Raw genomic sequence first — 21,352 nt, 5'->3', positions numbered from 1 at the left:
GGAGAGAACAATCAGGAAAGAAGAGAAAAATAAAACATGATTTTAAATAATTATTGTCGTGTGCAGAGGAATATGAGCAATATATGAAATAATTATCTTTACTGGGCACCTTTTTAAGTGTTCCATATTGATGATCTGATATTGTTGTGTTCCTTTATTCATTCAAAGATTTCCTTCATCTTCCTTTTGAGAATTCATTCCTCCCGCAATCTCACTTTAATTTCTTAAGTAATTTCTGCATCCTCATTATTATGCCATTAAAATGTTTCCATGTCCCCTTAGGTTGTTGATGAATGATATCCTCATTTCATTGAGGAGATCCAAACTATAATGCACGAGATACTTGTACTTCTCCCCCAGAATCTTGGCAATTTAGTCCTTAAAACTGCGCTTTTGCTCAATCGTTTAAAATGCATGACCATGGAACTTCAAAAGTAGATTTGTTGGGTCACTAATTTTTAACTCCTTAATCAAAGCCCAAAGCATATTCATATCAAATATCGGGAATGTAAAGAAAACATTTCTTGATTTACCAATAAAGGTCAACAAAGCAGACAAAGCCAATCTCTACATAAAGCAAAGCTAACCACTACAAAAAAATGAAAGTAGCCTGAAATAACCATGGATTAAAAAATCTAAGCAAACATCTCATTTACAGCATTAAAAGGGAACTTGCAATTATAACTCCTCAATGATGCAACATAAATTGTTTTTGAAATACTTTTTAATGCTCATATTGGCAGAACATTGAAGTGGTCGGAAACTGCACTTGAATTTGGTGGCCTTGCACCCTGCTTGAAGTGGTAGGAAACTGCACTTGAATTCGGTGGCCTTGCACCCTGCTTGAAGTGGTAGGAAACTGCACCTGAATTTGATGGCCTTGCACCCTGCTTGAAGTGGTATGAAATTGCAATTGAATTTGGTGGGCTTGCACCCTGCTTGAAGTGGTAAGAAACTGCACTTGAATTTGGTGGCGTTGCACCCTGCTTGAAATGGAATTTCAAGGAATAGCCGTGAGTCAACTGCCAGCCCACTGTGAGTGAGCTGCCAGCACATCAGGCTTAAGTGACTTGAGCTGCCACCCCAAGAATCCATTTGGCCCACAATGTCCATACTAGCCCTCTGGAAACTAGTCCCTTCAGCCCACAACACCCAGTGCTCCAGAAAGCCCCCCACCCCCCCCCCCCCCCCCCCCCAAAACGGGTCCCACTTAGTCTGGTAATGTCATATAATCAAGGAAGATTTTTTGAATTACATGGGCCGAATTAGTTATAATATAATTTCAACAAGAACTTGAGAACTGCTTGGAAGTTACTGGCTGTCATGGCAGAAAAAAAGTCTGAAGAAAAGAAAGCGTTTCCATCTACATAACTATAACGTTAAATCAGAACTACCTCAATCTACCATATTTTTCACAAGAATCTGATTGCTCTTATTTGTTTGTACAAATCCTGATCAATTTTCAATTTCTCACGTTGCACATACACAGAATATTATTGAAAACTCATGTTTTCTCATTCAGTCTTCAATGTCCTATATATGTCTATTGGTGACTAGGATTTCCTGCAAGCTAATAACAATGTTTCACTGCTTCACAAGAATTGTTAATGTTCATTGCATCACCTTTGTCAAACTATTTTTCTGTCACCCTTGTCTCCATGAAGACAAGGGGCTAAAATGCGATACGGAGAAAAGTCACATCTCCGTTGAGGTAAGTGACTGGGAACGGTTTCCCCTATTCTCCCCCAGAACCACACACACAAATCACACCAGGAGACATACATTCAGGCATGCTGAAAACAACAAAAATTCCAAAGAAACACACGAGCTGCTGGCGAGGCTGCCGCGCGCGGCACCATCTTGGTAGTAAACCATGATTCTTTCTACCATCACATAATTTCCGAGATAAGTAAACAGTTTTTAACAACAGTGTCATAGAATCATACAGCATGGAAACAGGCCATTCAACCCAACATCTAAACTAGTCCCGTTTGCCCACGTTTGGCCAACATCCCTTTCAACCTTTCCTATCCATGCACATGTCCAGGCGTCTTTTAAATGCTATTATAGTACCTGCCTCAACTAGGTAGACAAAATGCTGGAGTAACTCAGCGGGGCAGGCAGCATCTCTGGAGAGAAGGAATGGGTGACCTTTCGGGTCGAGACCCTTCTTCAGACTCTCGACCTGAAACGTCACCCATTCCTTCTCTCCAGAGAGGTTGCCTGTCCCACTGAGTTACTCTAGCATTTTATGTCTATCTTCGATTTAAACCAGCATCTGCAGTTCTTTCCGACACACCTGCCTCAACTACCTCCTCTGGCAGCTTGTTCAATAAAAAGTGGTCAAGGATTTAATCGACTTTCCCAGAAGCTGCTTGATGCATCAAATCAGATGCCTCAAGAACATTTAAATCCATGGTTGCCACTGGAAATTATAAATCTAGCCACTAGCCACACTCAGTTTAAAATGGTCCACATGCCGCGAAGCGCAGCAGATGTAAAATGGCGGCTTTTCGCTGAACAGCGGCCCCTGCAGTCCGTCTGACTTATTTATTTTTTTTGTCCCGTTTAATGTGTTTTTATATTGTTTCGGACTGTGTATATGTGGGGGGCGGGGGGTTGGGGAACCTTTTAAATCTCTTCCCTGCACGGGAGACCCGACCTTTTTCCCTGTCGGGTCTCCGTTGTCGTTGGGGCCTAGCACCGTGGAGCGGCCTCCAGCCGAAACGACCTGGGGGCTCCAGTCGCGGAGCTTCAGAGGCTCCGGCTGCGGGCCTGTGGACGGTGACATCGGGAGCTCGCGGGTCCCTAGTGGGAGACCGCTTTGCGGAGCTCCCGCGGCGGCAGCTTCTCCTGCCCGAGTTGCAGGGCTGAAGGCGGTCTGGGGCGGGGCCTGACATCGCCCGGCGCGGACTTGCCATCTTCCGCAAGGGGCTCCAACATTAAGACCCGGAGCAGGGCCTTACATCACCGGCGGGGCATTAACGGCCGCGGGACTTGCCATCGCCCGACGGGGGCTTTAACATCGGGAGAGGATGGAGAGCAGGGGAGAGCCAAGACTTTGACTTCCATCACAGTGAGGAGGAGAATCACTGTGATGGATGTCTGTGTGAATTGAGTTGTAAAATTGTTTCTTTTTGTTGTATGACTGCAGAAACCAAAGTTCCTAACGGAAAAATAAAGTTCATTTGAATTTGAATTGAGGGTGACGGTTAGCTGGCGTTGAGCTTCCTTGTTGTTCAGGTGATGGTGGTGGTTTTTGCCACATTCAGTTTTAGTCTCCAGGTCTTAAGGTTGCCCGCAACGTTCCATATCCGCCGAGAGCACATACTCCTCGTTTGACTAACTCCTGTCCGAATGCAGTAGCGCCAGGTCATCTGCGTATCCATACTAGCGCGAGGTCGTGTGTGGCAGATCGCTGATATAGAGATTGAAGAGCATGGGGACCAGTACCGAGCCTTGGGGGACTCCGTTTCTTAGGCATCGCAGTCGGCAAGATTATCCGTCGCTGGTATCGAGTACAAAACTGCAGTTGGCAAGGATGTTGGCAAGGAACCGCACTAAATGGCAGTCAGGAATGGTGCGGAGGAGCTGCAAGATCAGGCCATGGTGCCACACCGTATCGTAGACGGCGGTGAAGTCCACCAGTGTGACGTCCGCCTTGTGACCCTTTTCAAAACTGTCTTCGATGTCATTGGTCAGCTTGACTATTTGGTGGGTAGTGCAGCGCCCACGACGAAATCCGGCTTGTTCGGCGGGTAGTTGGGGGTCGATGATTGGATCGAGACGGGCCAGGAGAAGCCGTTCGAGGAGCTTGTACGGGACACAGAGGAGTGAGATGGGCCGATAGTTCCTTGGGTCATCCCCTCCTGACTCCGACGTGGAATGGGCGACAACGCAAGTCGAAGGTGTCACGGTCATCAATGTATACAAGCCACCTTCTACCAGGCTCCTCAAAGACTCCATCCCCGCCTTTGGTTCGCCTTGCATGTACGCCGGAGACTTTAACTGCCACAGCACCACCTGGGGCTACCGTTCAACTAACTCAGATGGCACTGCACTAGAAGACTGAGCCTCAGCTACTGGCGTTCAACTCCTGTACGACCCAAAGCAACTGGACAGCTTCCGCTCTGGCAGGTGGAATACGACTACCAACCCTGAATTGGCTTTTGCAAATCTGAATGGACCGTCCCCACACCGTATCATCCTGGATCACTTCCCAAAATCACAACATCGTCCATCTCTGATTATCCCAGATTACCCCATTGAGCCAGTCCCAACCAAACCTACGAAGAGGTTGAATTTCCGCAAGGCCAGGTGGGACCAGTTCACAAGTCTGGTGGACATGGATCGACAGCCTTTCCACCCCCACCAATCTGGACAAAGCCTACTCAGCATTCTGCAAACTCATCAGGGCAGCGAAGAGTTCCATTCCTCGTGCTATCATCGCCGGTACATCCCCACATGGAACGAAGAGAGTGACGCATGCTAAAATGCATTCCTGTACGCTGAACCTGGTGAAGAGGCTGCCTCCAAGGCTACGGAGCTGACAAACTGCCTCAACAAGAAGCGCAGAGAGCAGTGGGAAGAGACAGTCCAAGGAATCAACTTCACACACTCCCTCCCATAGGGTGGCTTGGAAGACCTTAATTTGCCTCTCCGGTCAAAGTACCCGTCCAAAGCATTGCCCTTTCATGACCATCGCCCACGAGCTCCTGGCCAACGGCCACTTCAAAGAAGCGGACAAGAATCATACTTGTTCTGTCAAACAGAAAACCACTAATCTTTCGAAAGCTCCAGGCGCTGATGGGCTCATGTCAGCACCCTTTTCCTCTGCAGAACTCTCTTCTGTCATCTCTCAATTGAAATGTGGAAAAGCCCAGGGTCCTGATAACATCCCCCCGGAATTTCTGAAACAATGAGGTCCTAAATGCCAGGTCTGGCTCCGTGAGTTAGACTCCTCTAGCCTCATTGGTCAGTACATTCCGAAGATCTGGCGGAAAGCCACCGTCATCAAAGCCGTTATCAGATGCTGTATTATCTCTTACCAAGCTTTTCAAAACAAGATAAACAGCACGGAACAATTGGAACTAAAAAAACAGATTAAACATCTTGACTTCGAAAGTGCGTTTGACCCAACCACTGCAAAACATAATAAGATAGCCGCATTAAAATTTAAATTAAATCAGATCCATTCTGCAAAAATTATTAGGATATTTCAATATACTAAGCAAAAAAATTTGAATTTGGTGACAAACCACACAAACCTGGCACGCCAACTCCGCAAATCAGAGAAAGACCACTTAGATCAGAAAAAGGAGAGTTGCTCACACTGCCTAAAGATATTAATGAAAGATTCTTAAAATTCTATCAAACACTATACTCATCAAAAACAACAGCCGACCCTGCAAAGATGAAATGTTTTCTTGAAAATTGCAATCTCCCATCCCTTAATGAGGAGGAACGGGTTGAATTAGGTGCTGAGATAACAACAAAAGACATTGTAGAGACCATTAAATCACTGAAAAGTGGAAAAACACCAGGTCCGGACGGGTTTAGTAATGAATTTTACAAAAAATTCAATGATTCAATTTCCCCACGCTTATAAGCCCTTTATATTCAAGCTTTTAAAGAACAGACTTTACCACAAACCCTTGCCGAATCAACCATTACACTGATCCCAAAAAAAGATAGAAACCTTGAAGAGGCAATAGCTCTTTTAAATACAGACCAGAAGATATTAGCCAAGATTTGGCACGCAGATTAAGCCTGTTTATTAGTAAATTAATACATCCAGATCAAACTGGGTTTATACCTATTCGGCATTTGTTTTATAATTTGAGACGTTTGCTTAATATAATATACTCGCATAGAACGACAAACGAAGATTTAACAATTATCTCTCTAGACGCAGAAAAAGCTTTCGACCAAGTGGAATGGGCTTATCTTTTTACAGTGTTGGAAAAATTCCAATTAGGAGAAAACTTCATTTCATGGGTGAAGCTGTTAGATAATAATCTGACAGCCAGAATACTGACAAACCAAATTCTTTCACCTAAATTTCAGTTATCCAGGGGTAACAGACAAGGATGCGCCATTTCACCAATGTTATTTGCTTTAGCCATAGAACCCCTTGCAGAGAGTATTGGATTACATTCGGGTATTCATGGATATAACACTAAATATACCAGCAACAAGATTTTGTTATATGCAGACGATGTATTTTTATACATTACTAACTCCCAAGTTAGTATCCCAAATGTATTAAACGTTATAGAACAATTTGGTGCCTTTTCAGGTTATAGAATAAATTGGAATAAAAGTGAAATTATGACAATAAAAGCTCAAGATCGTTCTCAACTCCAAAAATTTCCCTTCAGAATTGTTACCGAAAAATTTAGATATCTCGGAGTTTACGTGACTAGAAAATACACCTCTCTATTTCAAACAAATTTCCCACCACTAATTACTAAACTAAATGCCTACATTCAATTCTGGAAAACACTCCCTATTTCCCTTATAGGTAGAGTAAATGCTATAAAGATGATCTTCCTTCCACAACTCCTAAATTTATTTCAATCAATACCGATATATCTCCCCAAAAGTTTTTTCAAAAAAATTGACTCTACTATTACAAACTTCATTTGGGACTACAAAACCCACAGAATACACAAAAGACATTTGTGTAAATCCAAAGAAAATGGACGATTAGCTCTTCCTAACTTTCTTTTCTACTACTGACCGACTAACATCAAAAATATAATTTACTGGATGGACGATACATGTCAACAGGTAAATTGGTTAAAAATGGAGAGGGAAGATTGTTTGCCTTTTAACATAGGCTCGATTCTTCTATCTCCAATACATCTGAATAAATCAACGTATGAGCAAAATCCGATAATACAAAGTACCCTACGTATCTGGAAACAGTTGAAATTGTCTTAAACTGAAAAATTTGTCTCTCCTTCTGCCTATTGCTAACAATCCCTCGTTTAAACCGTCTACTTTAGATAAGCCCGAGTCTGAAGAAGGGTTTCGGCCCGAAACGTTGCCTATTTCCTTCGCTCCATAGATTAACCATATAATATAATAACCATATAACAATTACAGCACGGAAACAGGCCATCTCGACCCCTCTAGTCCGTGCCGAACACATAATCTCCCCTAGTCCCATATACCTGCTCTCAGACCATAACCCTCCATTCCTTTCCCATCCATATAACTATCCAATTTATTTTTAAATGATAAAAACGAACCTGCCTCCACCACCTTCACTGGAAGCTCATTCCACACAGCTACCACTCTCTGAGTAAAGAAGTTCCCCCTCATGTTACCCCTAAACTTCAGTCCCTTAATTCGCAAGTCATGTCCCCTTGTTTGAATCTTCCCTACTCTCAGTGGGAAAAGCTTTTCCACGTCAACTCTGTCTATCCCTCTCATCATTTTAAAAACCTCTATCAAGTCCCCCCTTAACCTTCTGCGCTCCAAAGAATAAAGCCCTAACTTGTTCAACCTTTCTCTGTAACTTAGTTGCTGAAACCCAGGCAACATTCGTGTAAATCTCCTCTGTACTCTCTCTATTTTGTTGACATCCTTCCTATAAGTAGGCGACCAAAATTGTACACCATACTCCAGAATTGGCCTCACCAATGCCTTGTACAATTTTAACATTACATCCCAACTTCTATACTCAATGCTCTGATTTATAAAGGCCAGCACACCAAAAGCTTTCTTTACCACCCTATCTACATGAGATTCCACTTTCAGGGAACTGTGCACAGTTATTCCCAGATCCCTCTGTTCACCTACATTCTTCAATTCCCTACCATTTACCATGTACGTCCTATTTTGATTTGTCCTGCCAAGATGTAGCACCTCACACTTATCAGCATTAAACTCCATCTGCCATCTCTCAGCCCACTCTTCCAACTGGCATAAATCTCTCTGTAGACTTTGAAACTCTACTTCATTACCCGCAACCCCACCTATCTTAGTATCATCTGCATACTTACTAATCCAATTTACCACACCATCGTCCAGATCATTGATGTACATGACAAACAACAGTGGACCCAACACAGATCCCTGTGGCACCCCACTCTGTCACTGGCCTCCAACCTGACAAACAACCATCCACCATTACTCTCTGGCATCTCCCATTCAGCCACTGTTGAATCCATCTTGCTACTCCACCATTAATACCCAACCATTGAACCTTCTTGCAGATTCTGCTGCACCCGCTGAGTTTCTCCAGCATTTTTGTGTACCTACTTTCGATAAGGTGTTTGCTCAATGGAAAAATCTAGGAATTAAAACTGTGGGAGACCTCTATAAGAAGGGGACTTTCCTTTCTTTTCAAGAACTACAGGAGAAATATCATTTGAAAGCAAGCAATCTTTTTAGATATCTTCAAATCCACGATTAGTGAAAACATACACACAAGACTGTCCTTTTATGGGTCCAGATATATTAGACGATTGTTTGAATAGACATGCCGACACAAGTAAGTTGATATCTTACATTTATAACACTCTCTTAAATGTGGATACCCCACCTTCTGAGATGTATAGGCGAGCATGGGAAGACGAGTTGGGTTTATCAATTTCAAAAGATATATGTGAGGAAAGCCTACTATACATACATTAGTGCTCTCTCAATGTCAGGCATTCCCTGATACAATTCTAAATACTGCATAGGCTATACTATTCAAAGACTAAATTGAATAAGATCTTCCCAGCTGTCTCCCCTATCTGTGATAAATGTCACCTCCAAGAAGCTACCTTAACCCATTCCTTTGCATCCTGTATAAAGATACAAAACTCTGGATGGGAATATTCGATATCTTCTCTAAAACACTTAAAATGAAACTGGAATCAGATACAAAACAAATAATTTTAGGCATGTCAGAGGCCTGTTCTAAGTTAACGATATTTCAAAGACGCTTCCTTGACTACGACCTAATAACTGCGAAGAAACTCATATTCAAATTCTGGAAAAAGATAACAGTTCCCACAGTGAAGATGTGGATTACTGACATGTCCGAGACATTACACTTAGAAAATATTAGGCTTGTTTTGGCTGATAAAGTAGACCAATCCTTTCACTGAATTTCTTCAACAACAGAATGGTTGAACACAAATTTAAAACCGATGCTTGGGATGGGTGAGCGGACAGTGGGGCATATCTCTGTTTTCTCCCCCTCTCCTTTCTCTTTTTTCTTCTCGCATTTTTTTGGTAGTTCAGGGGTCTTTTTTTCTCTCTCTTTTGCATCTTTCCTCTTTTTCTTCATTCTTTCCTTTTTTCTCTTTTTTTATGATTTATGTACCAATTTATAAAATGTTAAAAATGAAGCTGTACGAAAATTGTATAACTCTCATGCCAATTGCTTTACTCTTGTACAATTGCTTCTAATAAAATAAATTAAAAATATTTGTTTTTAAAAAGCCACCGTCATTGCGCTACCAAACCCAAACAAGCCTGCGGATGACCCAAGGAACTTATATTTCTAGATCAGGATTAAGAGAACTCCAATTTAAAAAAATGTACTTATCTAAAAAAAAGTATTTCTGTAAATGTAAAAATGAAACCTTCAGAAAAAAGAAAAAAAGGGAGGAAAAAAAATAATTTCCCGCTTCACTTTATACTCTTGTATCTGTCATATTCTGATCAAAATTACTACTAAGCATGAAAAGCTGAAGATTTTTTGCACAAATTCAAACAAAATACAATGTAACAGGTCAGGAAGATAATGGGAAGATTACATTTTGACTGAAGACCCTTCTTCAGATTAACTACCTGAGAATATGATATCAATGCCATTGGGAAAGTAACAACAGAACTGTATCAGTTGCATTTAAGTAGATTTTGTTCAATTTCTCCTCACATGGCTAAAGATCACAACCAATGGTCAGTTTTATCTATCCCAGTAATGGCTCAGATTAAAGAACTGTTTGAAGTAGAAAGCACAATGGGTTTCAGTTTTCATAGAAAAATGAATGGAATCACAAGCGCATTTGTACATGTGGATAATTATGCAAAACATTTGTGTTGTATTCTGAGATCTTCGGTTTCCTCCCACACTCCAAAGGCGTACAGGTTTCTAGGTTAATTGGCTTGGTATAAGTGTAAATTGTCCCTTGTGAGAGTAGGATAGTGTTAATGTGCTGTGATCGCTAGTCGGTGCGGACTCGGTGGGCCGAAGGGCCTGTTTTCGCGCTGTATCTCTAAACTAAACAATTTAAAATAAACCATTTAAACTGTTAATCTAATATCAATTATGGGGATGCTTAGGATGGGGAGCTACAATCACTTGCATATAAAAAAGTAAATTCCTAGATGAGATTCAGTATGCTTTCTAAGCAGATCAGTAGAAGATGCACTGGACATTGAACAATATTAGGTAGTTTAAAATAGCAAACTATTCCCCAGCTTCAAATATAACCTAAAAAAAAAAAAAAAAACAGATTTTGAAATTCCACTCGAACATATAATCAAGTCATTAAAACCTATCAAAAGAATGCAGCGATCTTTGTTGCCAAAATAATTCAAAAATCAAGCCGCTACATTTCCTTAACCTCCCATAACGTTTGGAAAGAACTGGAAAATAAAACAAAGGATGTGGAGGTGACCAGGTAGCAATTATAAATTGGCATAGTTTCGAAATGCATAACCACTAGGATTGTTGGCTCTGATATGTAATGTGTATCAGTCACATAATATATTAAACATTGCTTTAGGATTTTAAAACCAAAAATAATGAAGAGAAAATCGTACATTATCTAAAGATTTCCCGCAATGTATCTGAACCCAATATAGAGTCAATTGGTAAGTTAAAATTTATTAAAAAGCTTCCCAAATCAATTTAGGGCAGCAAGGTGGTGCAGCGGTAGAGTTGCTGCCTTACAGCAGGTCGTCTCATTGCCGGGAAATACGATACTTTCTTTTCTCTTTTTCCACTTCACCCCCAATCCCCAGGTTATTAATTTCCATTACATATTTCAATACCATGTCAAGGAAGGTAAATGGACAATTAACTTCCAAGCATCTGTCAATATTAGACCACAACTAGGTATAAAGTAGAAAGCAGAATGACAAGTATTCCAAATGTCACCTGGTGCAAGGAAGTACATAACCTATGTTCAGCTTCCTTTTAAAAAAGGGCATCTAACACCAGGTGTTCAACATGCATAGTGTGTAAATATATTTCCACACCCCTTATATGGATGAATGGTACCATTCCAATTTCTTTTTTTTGCCTGATTATAATTGATTAAATTCTCCAGCCATATGTCAATTTGTGGCTATGCTGTCAACAATCGAAGATTCCATTCCACCATTGTCCCATGAGAAGCAAGAGACTTCGAGACAATGCACCCATAGCTTCAGCCCCAGAATCATCAAAGTCAGACATGTAAAAACATGTGAAATTATTCTAAAAATGCATTTAAACAGAGCAACCTTTTGTTAATTCATGACAAATATCCAGAGGGAAATAAAAAAACAAACTAATACTCCTTTTAATAAAAGGTTGGTAATCTCATTAAATTGAATGGGGGCACTGTCAGATATGGATATTATAAAATCAGGGAGGCTAGATAAAAAGTGCAATTCAGAACACTGTGGGCATTTCTTCACTTCTTCTTCTTCTTGCATATGGCGTGCACAGCTTAAGTTGTAGGACAACTTGTTCTATTTGATTTTATTTGATTGTGCACGCCGGGTTGATTGCATTCGTCGAAACAGGCGGACCACGTGAAGGTTGCAATCTTCCACCCTATTTCTTCACTCAAATGTGCAACCAAGAGATAGAGCAAGGTTAAAAGCAACAGCATCTAACCCCCAGAATGCTCCTGACTTCTGAGCTACAGAGCACAGGCACGGTATCTTGAACACACTTATGCATACACACTTTAGTGTTGTCTCTGACCAAGTTTGGTCATCTTCTTTCATTTCTCATATCATATCATAAGTTTGACATACAAGTGCCTTTAATAAGTAAATTTAGCTGTGCATGAAATGTAAAATTATATACTAAATTATTTTAAAAAATGGCAAACATTTTAAAAACCTCTATCAAGCTCACGTTTCCTTAGGATTACTGTACAAGTGGCGCAACCGTTGCTGATCAAAGATTCAAGATTCAAGAGAGTTTATTGCCATGTGTCCCAGATGGACAATGAAATTCTTGCTTTGCTTCAGCGCAATAGAATATAGTAGGCATAAATAAATACAGAACAGATCAGTGTGACCATATACCATTGAACACACACACACACACACACACACACACACAGAGACACAGAGAGATAAAGTGGAATGGGCTATTAATTTTCAGATTTTTGTTTGAGTTGAGTTTAATAGCCTGATGGCTGTGGGGAAGTAGCTATTCCTGAACCTGGATGTTGCAGATCAGGCTGTACCTTCTACCTGAAGGCAGCGGGGAGATGAGTGTGTGGCCAGGATGGTGTGGATCCTTGATGATGCTGTCAGCCTTTTAGAGGCAGCGACTGCGACAGATCCCCTCGATAGTAGGGAGGTCAGAGCCGATGATGGACTGGGCACTGTTTACAACTTTTTGCAGTCTTTTCCGTACCTGGGTGCTCAAGTTGCTGAACCAAGCCACGATGCAACCGGTCAGCATGCTCTCTACTGTGCACCTGTAGAAGTTCGAGAGAGTCCTCCTTGACATACCGACTCTCTGTAATCTTCTCAGGAAGTAGAGGCGCTGATGTGCTTTCTTTATAATTGCATCAGTGTTCTCGGACCAGGAGAGATCTTCAGAGATATGCACGCCCAGGAATTTGAAGCTCTTGACCCTCTCCACCATCGACCCGTTGATATAAACAGGACTGTGGGATCCCATCCAACCCTTCCAAAGTCCACAATCAGTTCCTTGGTTTTGCTGGTGTTGAGAGCCAGGTTATTGTGCTGGCACCATTTGGTCAAACGGTCGATCTCACTTCTATACTCTGACGCATCTCCAGAAAGGTAGAACCGATTAATATCACAACATTGTCAAACAATAGCAAAAGGTTTTTTTAAATCAGCAATAGTCAAGAATGTACTGAAAATTGTGGGAAAGCAAGAAAGAAGTATCTAAAATTATTTTAACAAACACAGCAAACTAAATCAAGAAATTCAAACGCTAACAAATCCCCTGGACTTATGGCCTCAATATAAACAGTTAAAAGGAGATGCTAGAAATATGGCAAAATAAGAAATTTTCCATAAAACTCTGGATTCATGAAAATTAAATCAATGGTTCAATGTTGCAATCCTGTTGTTCAATGAGATATTAAAAAGTGATTTACAAATAGAGAACATTCATTTAGCAAAAAGACACACGATATGATTAGCAATAGTCAACACATTTTAATGAAAGGACATTTTTCGCTGACAAATAAGTTTTCTTGAGACAGTAATTCACAGGGTAGAAAAGGGGCAGTCTATGAATTTTAATCTTCAGTAGGGATTTGATAAACACCACACAAAAGGTGGTTACCATTCATACGATTGAGTGCTATTTTAGCACCCGAAATAGTAGTAACTAGACTGTGCGGACTGGTTGGGCCCGTCCCCCAAAGCAATATCCCACCACTCACCCATACCCCACACCTGCTCAGGCGCGGCTGACAGGTTTCTGTTGTGACACCAGAGATCCCCGTTGTGACGCGAGTCACGGAAACCCTCCCCAACTGCAAAGGCGCGGCCGGCAAGTGGGAGCGCGACTGCAACGTTTTTAAAGTTTAAAATGGCAATAACGTAAAATATAAGATCAATGTGAACACATCTCACTCTCCCTCTTCAGTCTCCTATTCCCCTCCTCCATTATTCTCCCTCTCCCCACCCTCCTCTGCTTCCTCTGCTCACCCCCTCCCTCCCCTCCTCCATTCTTTCCTCTCTCTTCCTCCCCTCTCCCCCTCCCTCACACCTCCCTCTCTTTTCCCCTACCCTGTCACTCCCTCCCTCCATAACCCCTCCCCTCCCTACCTCTCCCTCTATCCCTCTCCTTCCCCGTTCCTCACCTCCCCCCTATCCAACCCCCCCACACATCCTCCTCACCTCCTCCACTGCCCTCCTCTCCCCCTATCCCCCACTCCCTACCTCCCCCACCCCTCCTCCCCCCTCCTCTACCTCACACTCTCCCTCCTGACCTCCCCAGGATCTCGATGTAAACCACCGCCGGCCCAGTTTTGTCCACCACGTCGGCGATGAAGTTGTACGAGGCGGGCACTGTGGGGGGAGACGGGCCGAGCGGCCTGGAGGCGGAGACTGAGGCCTAGTCCTTGCCACATTCCTGCTCCTCTCCCTCCCTGCGGGCCCGGAGCAGCAGCGTCGCCGCTCCCAGACCCAGCCCCGCGCCCAGGCCCTGGGTCCCAAGCGCGACCTCTTCCCGCCCCCAGACCTACTGCAGCGCGGATACCGGCCCACTGCGCACGCGAGTGGCTGACAGGCCTCCCTCAATTGCGCAGACACGGTCAGCAAGTGGGGGCGCAGTTTTAAGTTATTTTAAATTTTAAATGTCAATAACGTAAAATATAACATCAATCTGAATGAAACTTGGTACTGCACATACCAGGACAATGGTGAGTAAGGTGGACCAAAAATTGTAGCGCTATCGTGTACCGTTTTGGAGGAGTTTCCAGAACACACACACACAAACAAACAAACATGAGAATTTTAGTATCTATTTAAGTATCTATTTTTTAGGAACTGCATAGTGTTAGAAATGGAGATTGCCAATGCAAACAATTGAGCAATAATCTATATGACTGAATGCAATGCATCGAAGTGAGACAACAAAGCAAGCTGTGAGGATGCCAGGCAGCTGGCTACAAAGAAATATAAAGTGGATAACAGGTTGGAGATGGAGCATACCTGGAGTATTGCGTACAGTTTTGGTCTCCAAATCTGAGGAAGGACATTATTGCCATAGAGGGAGTGCAGAGAAGGTTCACCAGACTGATTCCTGGGATGTCAGGACTGTCTTATGAAGAAAGACTGGATAGACTTGGTTTATACTCTCTAGAATTTAGGAGACTGAGAGGGGATCTTATAGAAACTTACAAAATTCTTAAGGGGTTGGACAGGCTAGATGCAGGAAGATTGTTCCCGATGTTGGGGAAGTCCAGGACAAGGGGTCACAGCTTAAGGATAAGGGGGAAATCCTTTAAAACCGAGATGAGAAAAACTTTTTTCACACAGAGAGTGATGAATCTCTGGAACTCTCTGCCACAGAGGGTAGTTGAGGCCAGTTCATTGGCTATAATTAAGAGGGAGTTAGATGTGGCCCTTGTGGCTAAGGGGATCAGAGGGTATGGAGAGAAGGCAGGTACGGGATACTGAGTTGGATGATCAGCCATGATCATATTGAATGGCGGTGCAGGCTCGAAGGGCTGAATGGCCTACTCCTGCACCTAATTTCTATGTTTCTATAATATAGGAAATGGGATCTTAATCACCTTCCTTGGAAGAATGGTAAAGATGAATATATTTTTTAAGTAATTAGTATAAATTTAGATGTACCCATTTGATGTCCTATATATGTGAATAAGACAATGTTAATATGCACATGCAAATGTTAAAGAATGTCAGAGTGAATGAAATCTTCTAGCAATTGGGAACAATAACAATAACAATTAGAGCCTACAGTTTTGGAACAGGCAAACTTCTTGAAAGAATTGACAATGCATATTTGAGTGTTTTTCTTAGTAACAGATCATTGTCCCACGTTACGAGGTCAACTACTTAGGATTGTGCGGAGAAATTTCCTCACGAAATGTTGAATTTTTGGAATCCATTCACAAGAAGTATGTTGATGAGTACAAAATAAAATGTTTTTGAATGAGAAAAATCAAGTCAAGTCAGTCCTGAGGCTGCTAAATCCCATTGGGGATGATTAGATGCTGCAGCACTGGGAATCAAGAGATGTCGTGTACGAAAAGGGAATTTGAAATACAGTTCCACCACCAATTTTCTGGTCTTGCCCCCCCCCCCCCCCCTTAAACCAGACAAAATACTCCTCCGCCCCCTCCCCCAGAAGTCCCCCCCGAAACTTTGGTGCAAGGCCGGGTGAGGCGGCCGATCTCGACTTCATTGGGACCTCTGCTACGATCGGCGGGTCGATTTTGCCTCCTGTGGCCAAGGCTCAGGAACTCCAGCTCAGCCAGAGCCAGAAGCAGATACTTTCCCATGGCCGACATCGGCGTCCAACTTGGCTAGGCTAGTATAAGTGCATATTGTAATTGACTTTGTAGCTTTCTAACTCGTGATCATTGTTCTGGAATTCTTTTGGGAAGTAAAATTGTTGTCTCCAGAATAAAGGATTTAGTCTAATTATATTATATCTTTGCAAATAGACAACCTAAGGAGGGTATCAAGGCTTGGACGGAGTGTGTATAGTCATAACTGAATCACCCTTTCATGTAAACAAGGATAAACCAGTATAGGCAATTATGTTGTTTCTACATATTTAATTCAAAGGTTAAATCTAACGATTTGTGGATCATAAATTCTTCAGCTTCAACTAGTTGTACACCATTCAAACAGGAATTTCTTTGCAACATCGGGAATAAATTAACAAGTTTTCCCACATACCCCAGTCCCGACCAAGAATATTGCGGCTCAACGTTCTCTGAAGATAAACACAAAATGCTTGAGTAACTCAGCGGGTCAGTCAGCATCACTGGAGAATAGGTGACATTTTGGGTTGGAACACTTCTTCAGACTTGATCCTACTGAAAACAAATGTTGATCATCCTCAACATCATCTGAACCCGATCTTACATCAGATCTTGAATACGAAATGTATACTTAACAGAAGCAACCATGGCAACAAAGATCTTCAGAAAACACCTACAGCATTTTCTGTACAAATAATCTAGTCCACCTTCTTTCTTAGAAAGTGTTTCAAAATATTACAATTAATGGTTAACAAATTCCTTCGGGCCTGGCAGGATAGATTTTTCTTTTGGGTAGGTATCTAGATATAGACGTTACCATTTCAGAAGAAATGGTTGACAAATTAGGACTGAGATTTGAAGAAGCAGAGGAAAGTGAATCATCAAAATTATCAATAGCTGTTACTGACTACATTCCAGAAAAGAAAAAAAAAATGATTCTTGAACATTAAAGGGAATCAAATTTAGTTTAGTTCAGAGGTACACATGGAAACAGGCCTTTCTGCCCACGGAGAAGAAGCGCCAACTCCAGCCCAAACCCGCTCCCCGACGGGCTGGGGACCGCCGGCGGCCAACCCCTCCTGGCGCCGGCGAAAGTCGAGCACCAGCCATACACACAATGCGCTGCAGCAACTCAACCTCCTCCCCGCGCCGACACCTCCGGCCACCCCCGGATAGGGACGGCGGGACACCCGGGAGGACACGAGGACGGACCAGCAGCAACTCAATAGACCCGGGCCCGACCCCGACCCCGACTACGGACGAGCACGATCTCGCTCACTCACCAAAGCATAAAGCAATAAAAACAATAAAATAATCTTAGCTTTTAACAAAGGAACAATAAATACAACGATTTCATAGTTTGAAAGCAGTATTTTTCTACCTAGAAGAATCAAAGCTGAAAAATGAAGGTTGACTGCTCCACTGCTTTCCAGCAAGGTTTTGCATAATGACCTTTGACCTGGGCATGCGCAGTCGGAATACCGAACTCGCTTATTAACCTAAAAAGCCACATGTCTTTGGGATGTGGGAAGAAACTGTGAATGTGCAAATTCCACAGACAGCACCCAAAGTGAGGATCAAACCTGCCTCCGGCACTGAGAAGCAAGGGCTCAGCTTGCTGCACCACTGTACTATCCCAATTTGTGATTGGAGTAAGTAACAGTGGTACAAAATCTGCATGATGTCATTGATTAGTGAAGCAAGCAGACTTCCTCTTACTTCTCACTGCAAATCTCACTGCAACATTACGAGAATTTGAATTCCCATTCATACGAAAACCTGGAAATATAAACTGGCATCAGTAAAATGTCCTCTAAGATTTCAAACTATCACTGGTGAACGTGTTGATTTTTAATGCTCTTTGGAAAAGGAAACTCTTAATACACAATTGTCAAATTACGTCATATCTATTGACAGATACAAATCAAATTAATAAACTTCCATTTGGATAGCTACTTACAGGAAATATCACAAAGACTTTTACAATTAATGTTTACTTTGTTTAACTATTGTAATTTTTAGGTAGTAAGAACACAGCAACAAACATATAAATCAAGGAAACATCCAGTTTTTGGCAGTAGGATAGAAAATGTTGGAAATACTCAGCAGGTCAATCTGAATCCGTAGAGAGAATAGTCATCTGGTCTGCTGCTCCACATGTTTTGCCTGTTTTGCTAAGTATTTCCATAAATCTCTGTTATTTCAGATTTTCAGCATTTTCATTTTGACCAGGCTTTTAACACGTTTGATAGTAGATGATTTTTTTAAATTAAGAGGAAGCAGGGAACAGAGATGTGTGCTGTGCGCGTGCACACATGTGCAAGCATCTCGAACTGAAACTGCATGACCAGCTCAATTCATCCAGCACAGTTTTTAAGTTGAATCTATGCTCTGTAACCCCTTTCTAATTCCACCTCAATCTTCACTCATAATGGCAATATTATTCAAAGCAGTATTAATCTATCAAAAATTAATTTCTGATTTGTTGGCACTTTAATATTCCAGTGTCATACTTCAGTCCAACAAATGTTTAGCAGATGAGAATATCCAACCATAACGTAAGAAATAGGACAAGATGCCCAACAGGCCCTCAAGCCTGCCTCAATATTCAGTAAAATCATGGCTATTTTTCTAACTCCATTTTCCTCCGCTATCTCCATAACTCTCGAATTTTTCAGCTCTTGAAATCCATTGATCTGTTTTGAATTAACGCAATAACTGAGTCTTTACCAGGTAAAGCCCTTCCTGTTCTTGGGCCTTTCATCCAAGAATAAACCTTTAATGATAAATGTTTCAATGAGAACTCCTCCCATTCGTCCATAGAATATAATCCCAGTCTCCTCGATCTCTAGAACCTGCCATCTCTGGAATAAGTCTAGTGAATTTTTACTGCGCACTCTCAAAGAAAGTAAGTTAAGGATATCAAAACAGCACACAATACTCCAGGTGCAGTCTCACCAAGGTCCTGTGTAATTGCAATTAGACTTCCTTACACCTGCACTACCACAGTATAGTAATATTAAACAACACAAAACAGCATACCATGCTGTACAGCTGTCAGAGGTTTTCTACGTCAGGCCACAAAAAACTCAATAAAATGACAATGCAATTTATATTGAAAGGCAAAAATAAATAAATCACAAAAAAACACATATGTAAGGCACTTAGGAACCACAATGTTAAGGCAAATGAAAACAAATCTAAGTTAATCATTATTAGAACACAGGAAATGTGACAAATAATTTGTGTTCAGCAACCTCCTATTGAAAAAAAAATCAACGTAGTCATTACAACATAAAAGCAAAAACTGCAGATCCTGGTTTACCAAGGAAAGGTACAAAATGCAGGAGTAACTCAGCAGGTCAGTTCAGTTTAGTTTATTGTCACGTGTACCGAGGTTCAGTGAAAAACTTTTGTTCAGGTTCAGGTCAGGCAGCATCCCTGGAGAACATGGATACCAAAGATCCTATAGCGGAGCTCCGCTATAAGATCTTTGATGGATACGTGACGGGTCAGGATCCGTTTCTGCGGGGTGGGATTCCCCACTCTTCAAGTGACATGGGACCACAACATGTATTTTAGCCAGTGACACAATTCCAACACTACACCAGAGTTTTAATCTTGATGTTTGTACTGAAATCACCGGAGTGGGGATTGAACATATAGTTGACACAGAAACACGGCCCACAGATCACTGACACGACTGATTTTTCGTACTAAGTAATCTGCCGTTAACAAAGGGCGGCGGCGCAACAAAGTCCTTTCACTGAACTCTCAGGCAGCCTAACTAAAGCTTCCCCCTCACAAAAAATACCAAGTGTCTTGTTTCTATTCAGCGATTTGTTGATAGCCAGCACCCTGAAGTACACACGGATTCTACGGCCCATGCCGTGATCGAGCACATCTTCACATTTAAGGGAAAACATTCTGTAGAGTCCACATCAAGTAAACAATGCCACTGGGGTTAATGGGGCAGGACTTGTGCAACGTATTGTAGCGGGTGCTTCGTGGATAAAGGAGTAAAAGGTTTATCAGCACTGAGTGGGTGGAGAGGGGGATTAGAGAAAGTGCAGGGGAGGGGAAGGTGCAGATGGTGGACAGAGAGGGTGCAGATGGTGGACAGAGAGGGTGCAGATGGGAGGGCAGAGGGGAAGGATAGGGAGGGCAGAGGGGGAAGGATAGGGAGGGAATAGATCTAGAGGAGGTTAGGGTCTAGAGGGTAAGAGGAGGCTGGGGAGAAGGTGCAAATAGATGGGGATGATGGGGTAGGGGGGATGGGGATGATGGGGTAGGGGGGGTGGGGATGAGGGGGGAACGGGCGTGGGTTGTAGCCGCGGGTGGACAGGCAGGGGGAGGGAGCCCCGGTCTTGCCCTGCACATACATGCAGCCCGCCATCCCTCCCTCGCTCGCCACCATAGTGAGTGAGTGAGTGAGTGAGTGAGTGGGCGCTGGCGGAGTCGGGCCGCCGGCCGCTCCTCACCTGTCTTCACAGTCCTTGCACTTGACGAGGACGGCGGCGCTCTGACAGAACAGCTCCTCGGCCATCGTGCGCTGGGGTCCCGGCTCCTGCCTTCACCTCATGGTCGCGGCTCCGCACAGGCCGCTCCCGCCCCGTTGCCCGGGGTAACCGGTTCCCGGCCGCTTTCCCGCTCTCCCGTGCGGACAAGAAGAGCCGCGCCGACAACTCGCTGCTTCCCCCTCTGGGCCCGGAGGACTCGCAGCGCAGTCGCCAGCAAAGATCACGGAGGAAGGAGCTGCAGATGATGGTTTACACTGAAGAGAGACACAAAATGCTGGAGTAACTCAGCGGGACAGGCAGCATCTCTGGAGAGAACGAATGGGTGACGTTTCGGGTCGAGACCCTTCTCTGGACTGAAGAAGATCGCTGAGCTACTCCAGCATTTGTGTCTATCTTCAGTCGACAATCCGGTTGCTAAACATTTTAACTCCCCCTCCCATTCCCACACTGACCTTTCTGGCCTGGGACACCTCCACTGTTAGAGTGAGGCCCAACACACATTGGAGGAACAGCACTTCGTATTTCGCTTGGGCAGATTACAACCCAGCGGTATGAATATTGTCCATCTTCAGTATGAATATTCACTTCTCAGTTTAGTTCATTGTCAGATTGTACAGAGGTGGGTAACCCTTGCTTTACCTCTCTGTTCCC

At 42.9% G+C, this 21,352-nt stretch overlaps 1 protein-coding gene across 2 annotated transcripts in view; it reads right to left on the bottom strand.

Moving 5' to 3' along the window:
- The window catches only part of sass6 (SAS-6 centriolar assembly protein), a 45,331-nt gene extending 24,463 nt beyond the window's left edge, over nucleotides 1–20,868 (bottom strand). For both annotated transcript variants that reach the window (XM_033017717.1, XM_033017718.1), the window contains exon 1: nucleotides 20,663–20,868. In XM_033017717.1, coding sequence (XP_032873608.1) covers nucleotides 20,663–20,727 — 65 coding nt within the window. In that variant the 5' untranslated portion in view covers nucleotides 20,728–20,868. The remainder of the gene's footprint in view (nucleotides 1–20,662) is intronic.
- Between the last annotated feature and the right edge of the window lie 484 nt (nucleotides 20,869–21,352).

Source organism: Amblyraja radiata, chromosome 3 (assembly GCF_010909765.2).
Source record: "Amblyraja radiata isolate CabotCenter1 chromosome 3, sAmbRad1.1.pri, whole genome shotgun sequence".
Classification (NCBI taxonomy): domain Eukaryota; kingdom Metazoa; phylum Chordata; class Chondrichthyes; order Rajiformes; family Rajidae; genus Amblyraja; species Amblyraja radiata.
Note: the sequence above shows the minus strand (reverse complement) of the source record. Positions and strands in the feature narration are given on the sequence as shown.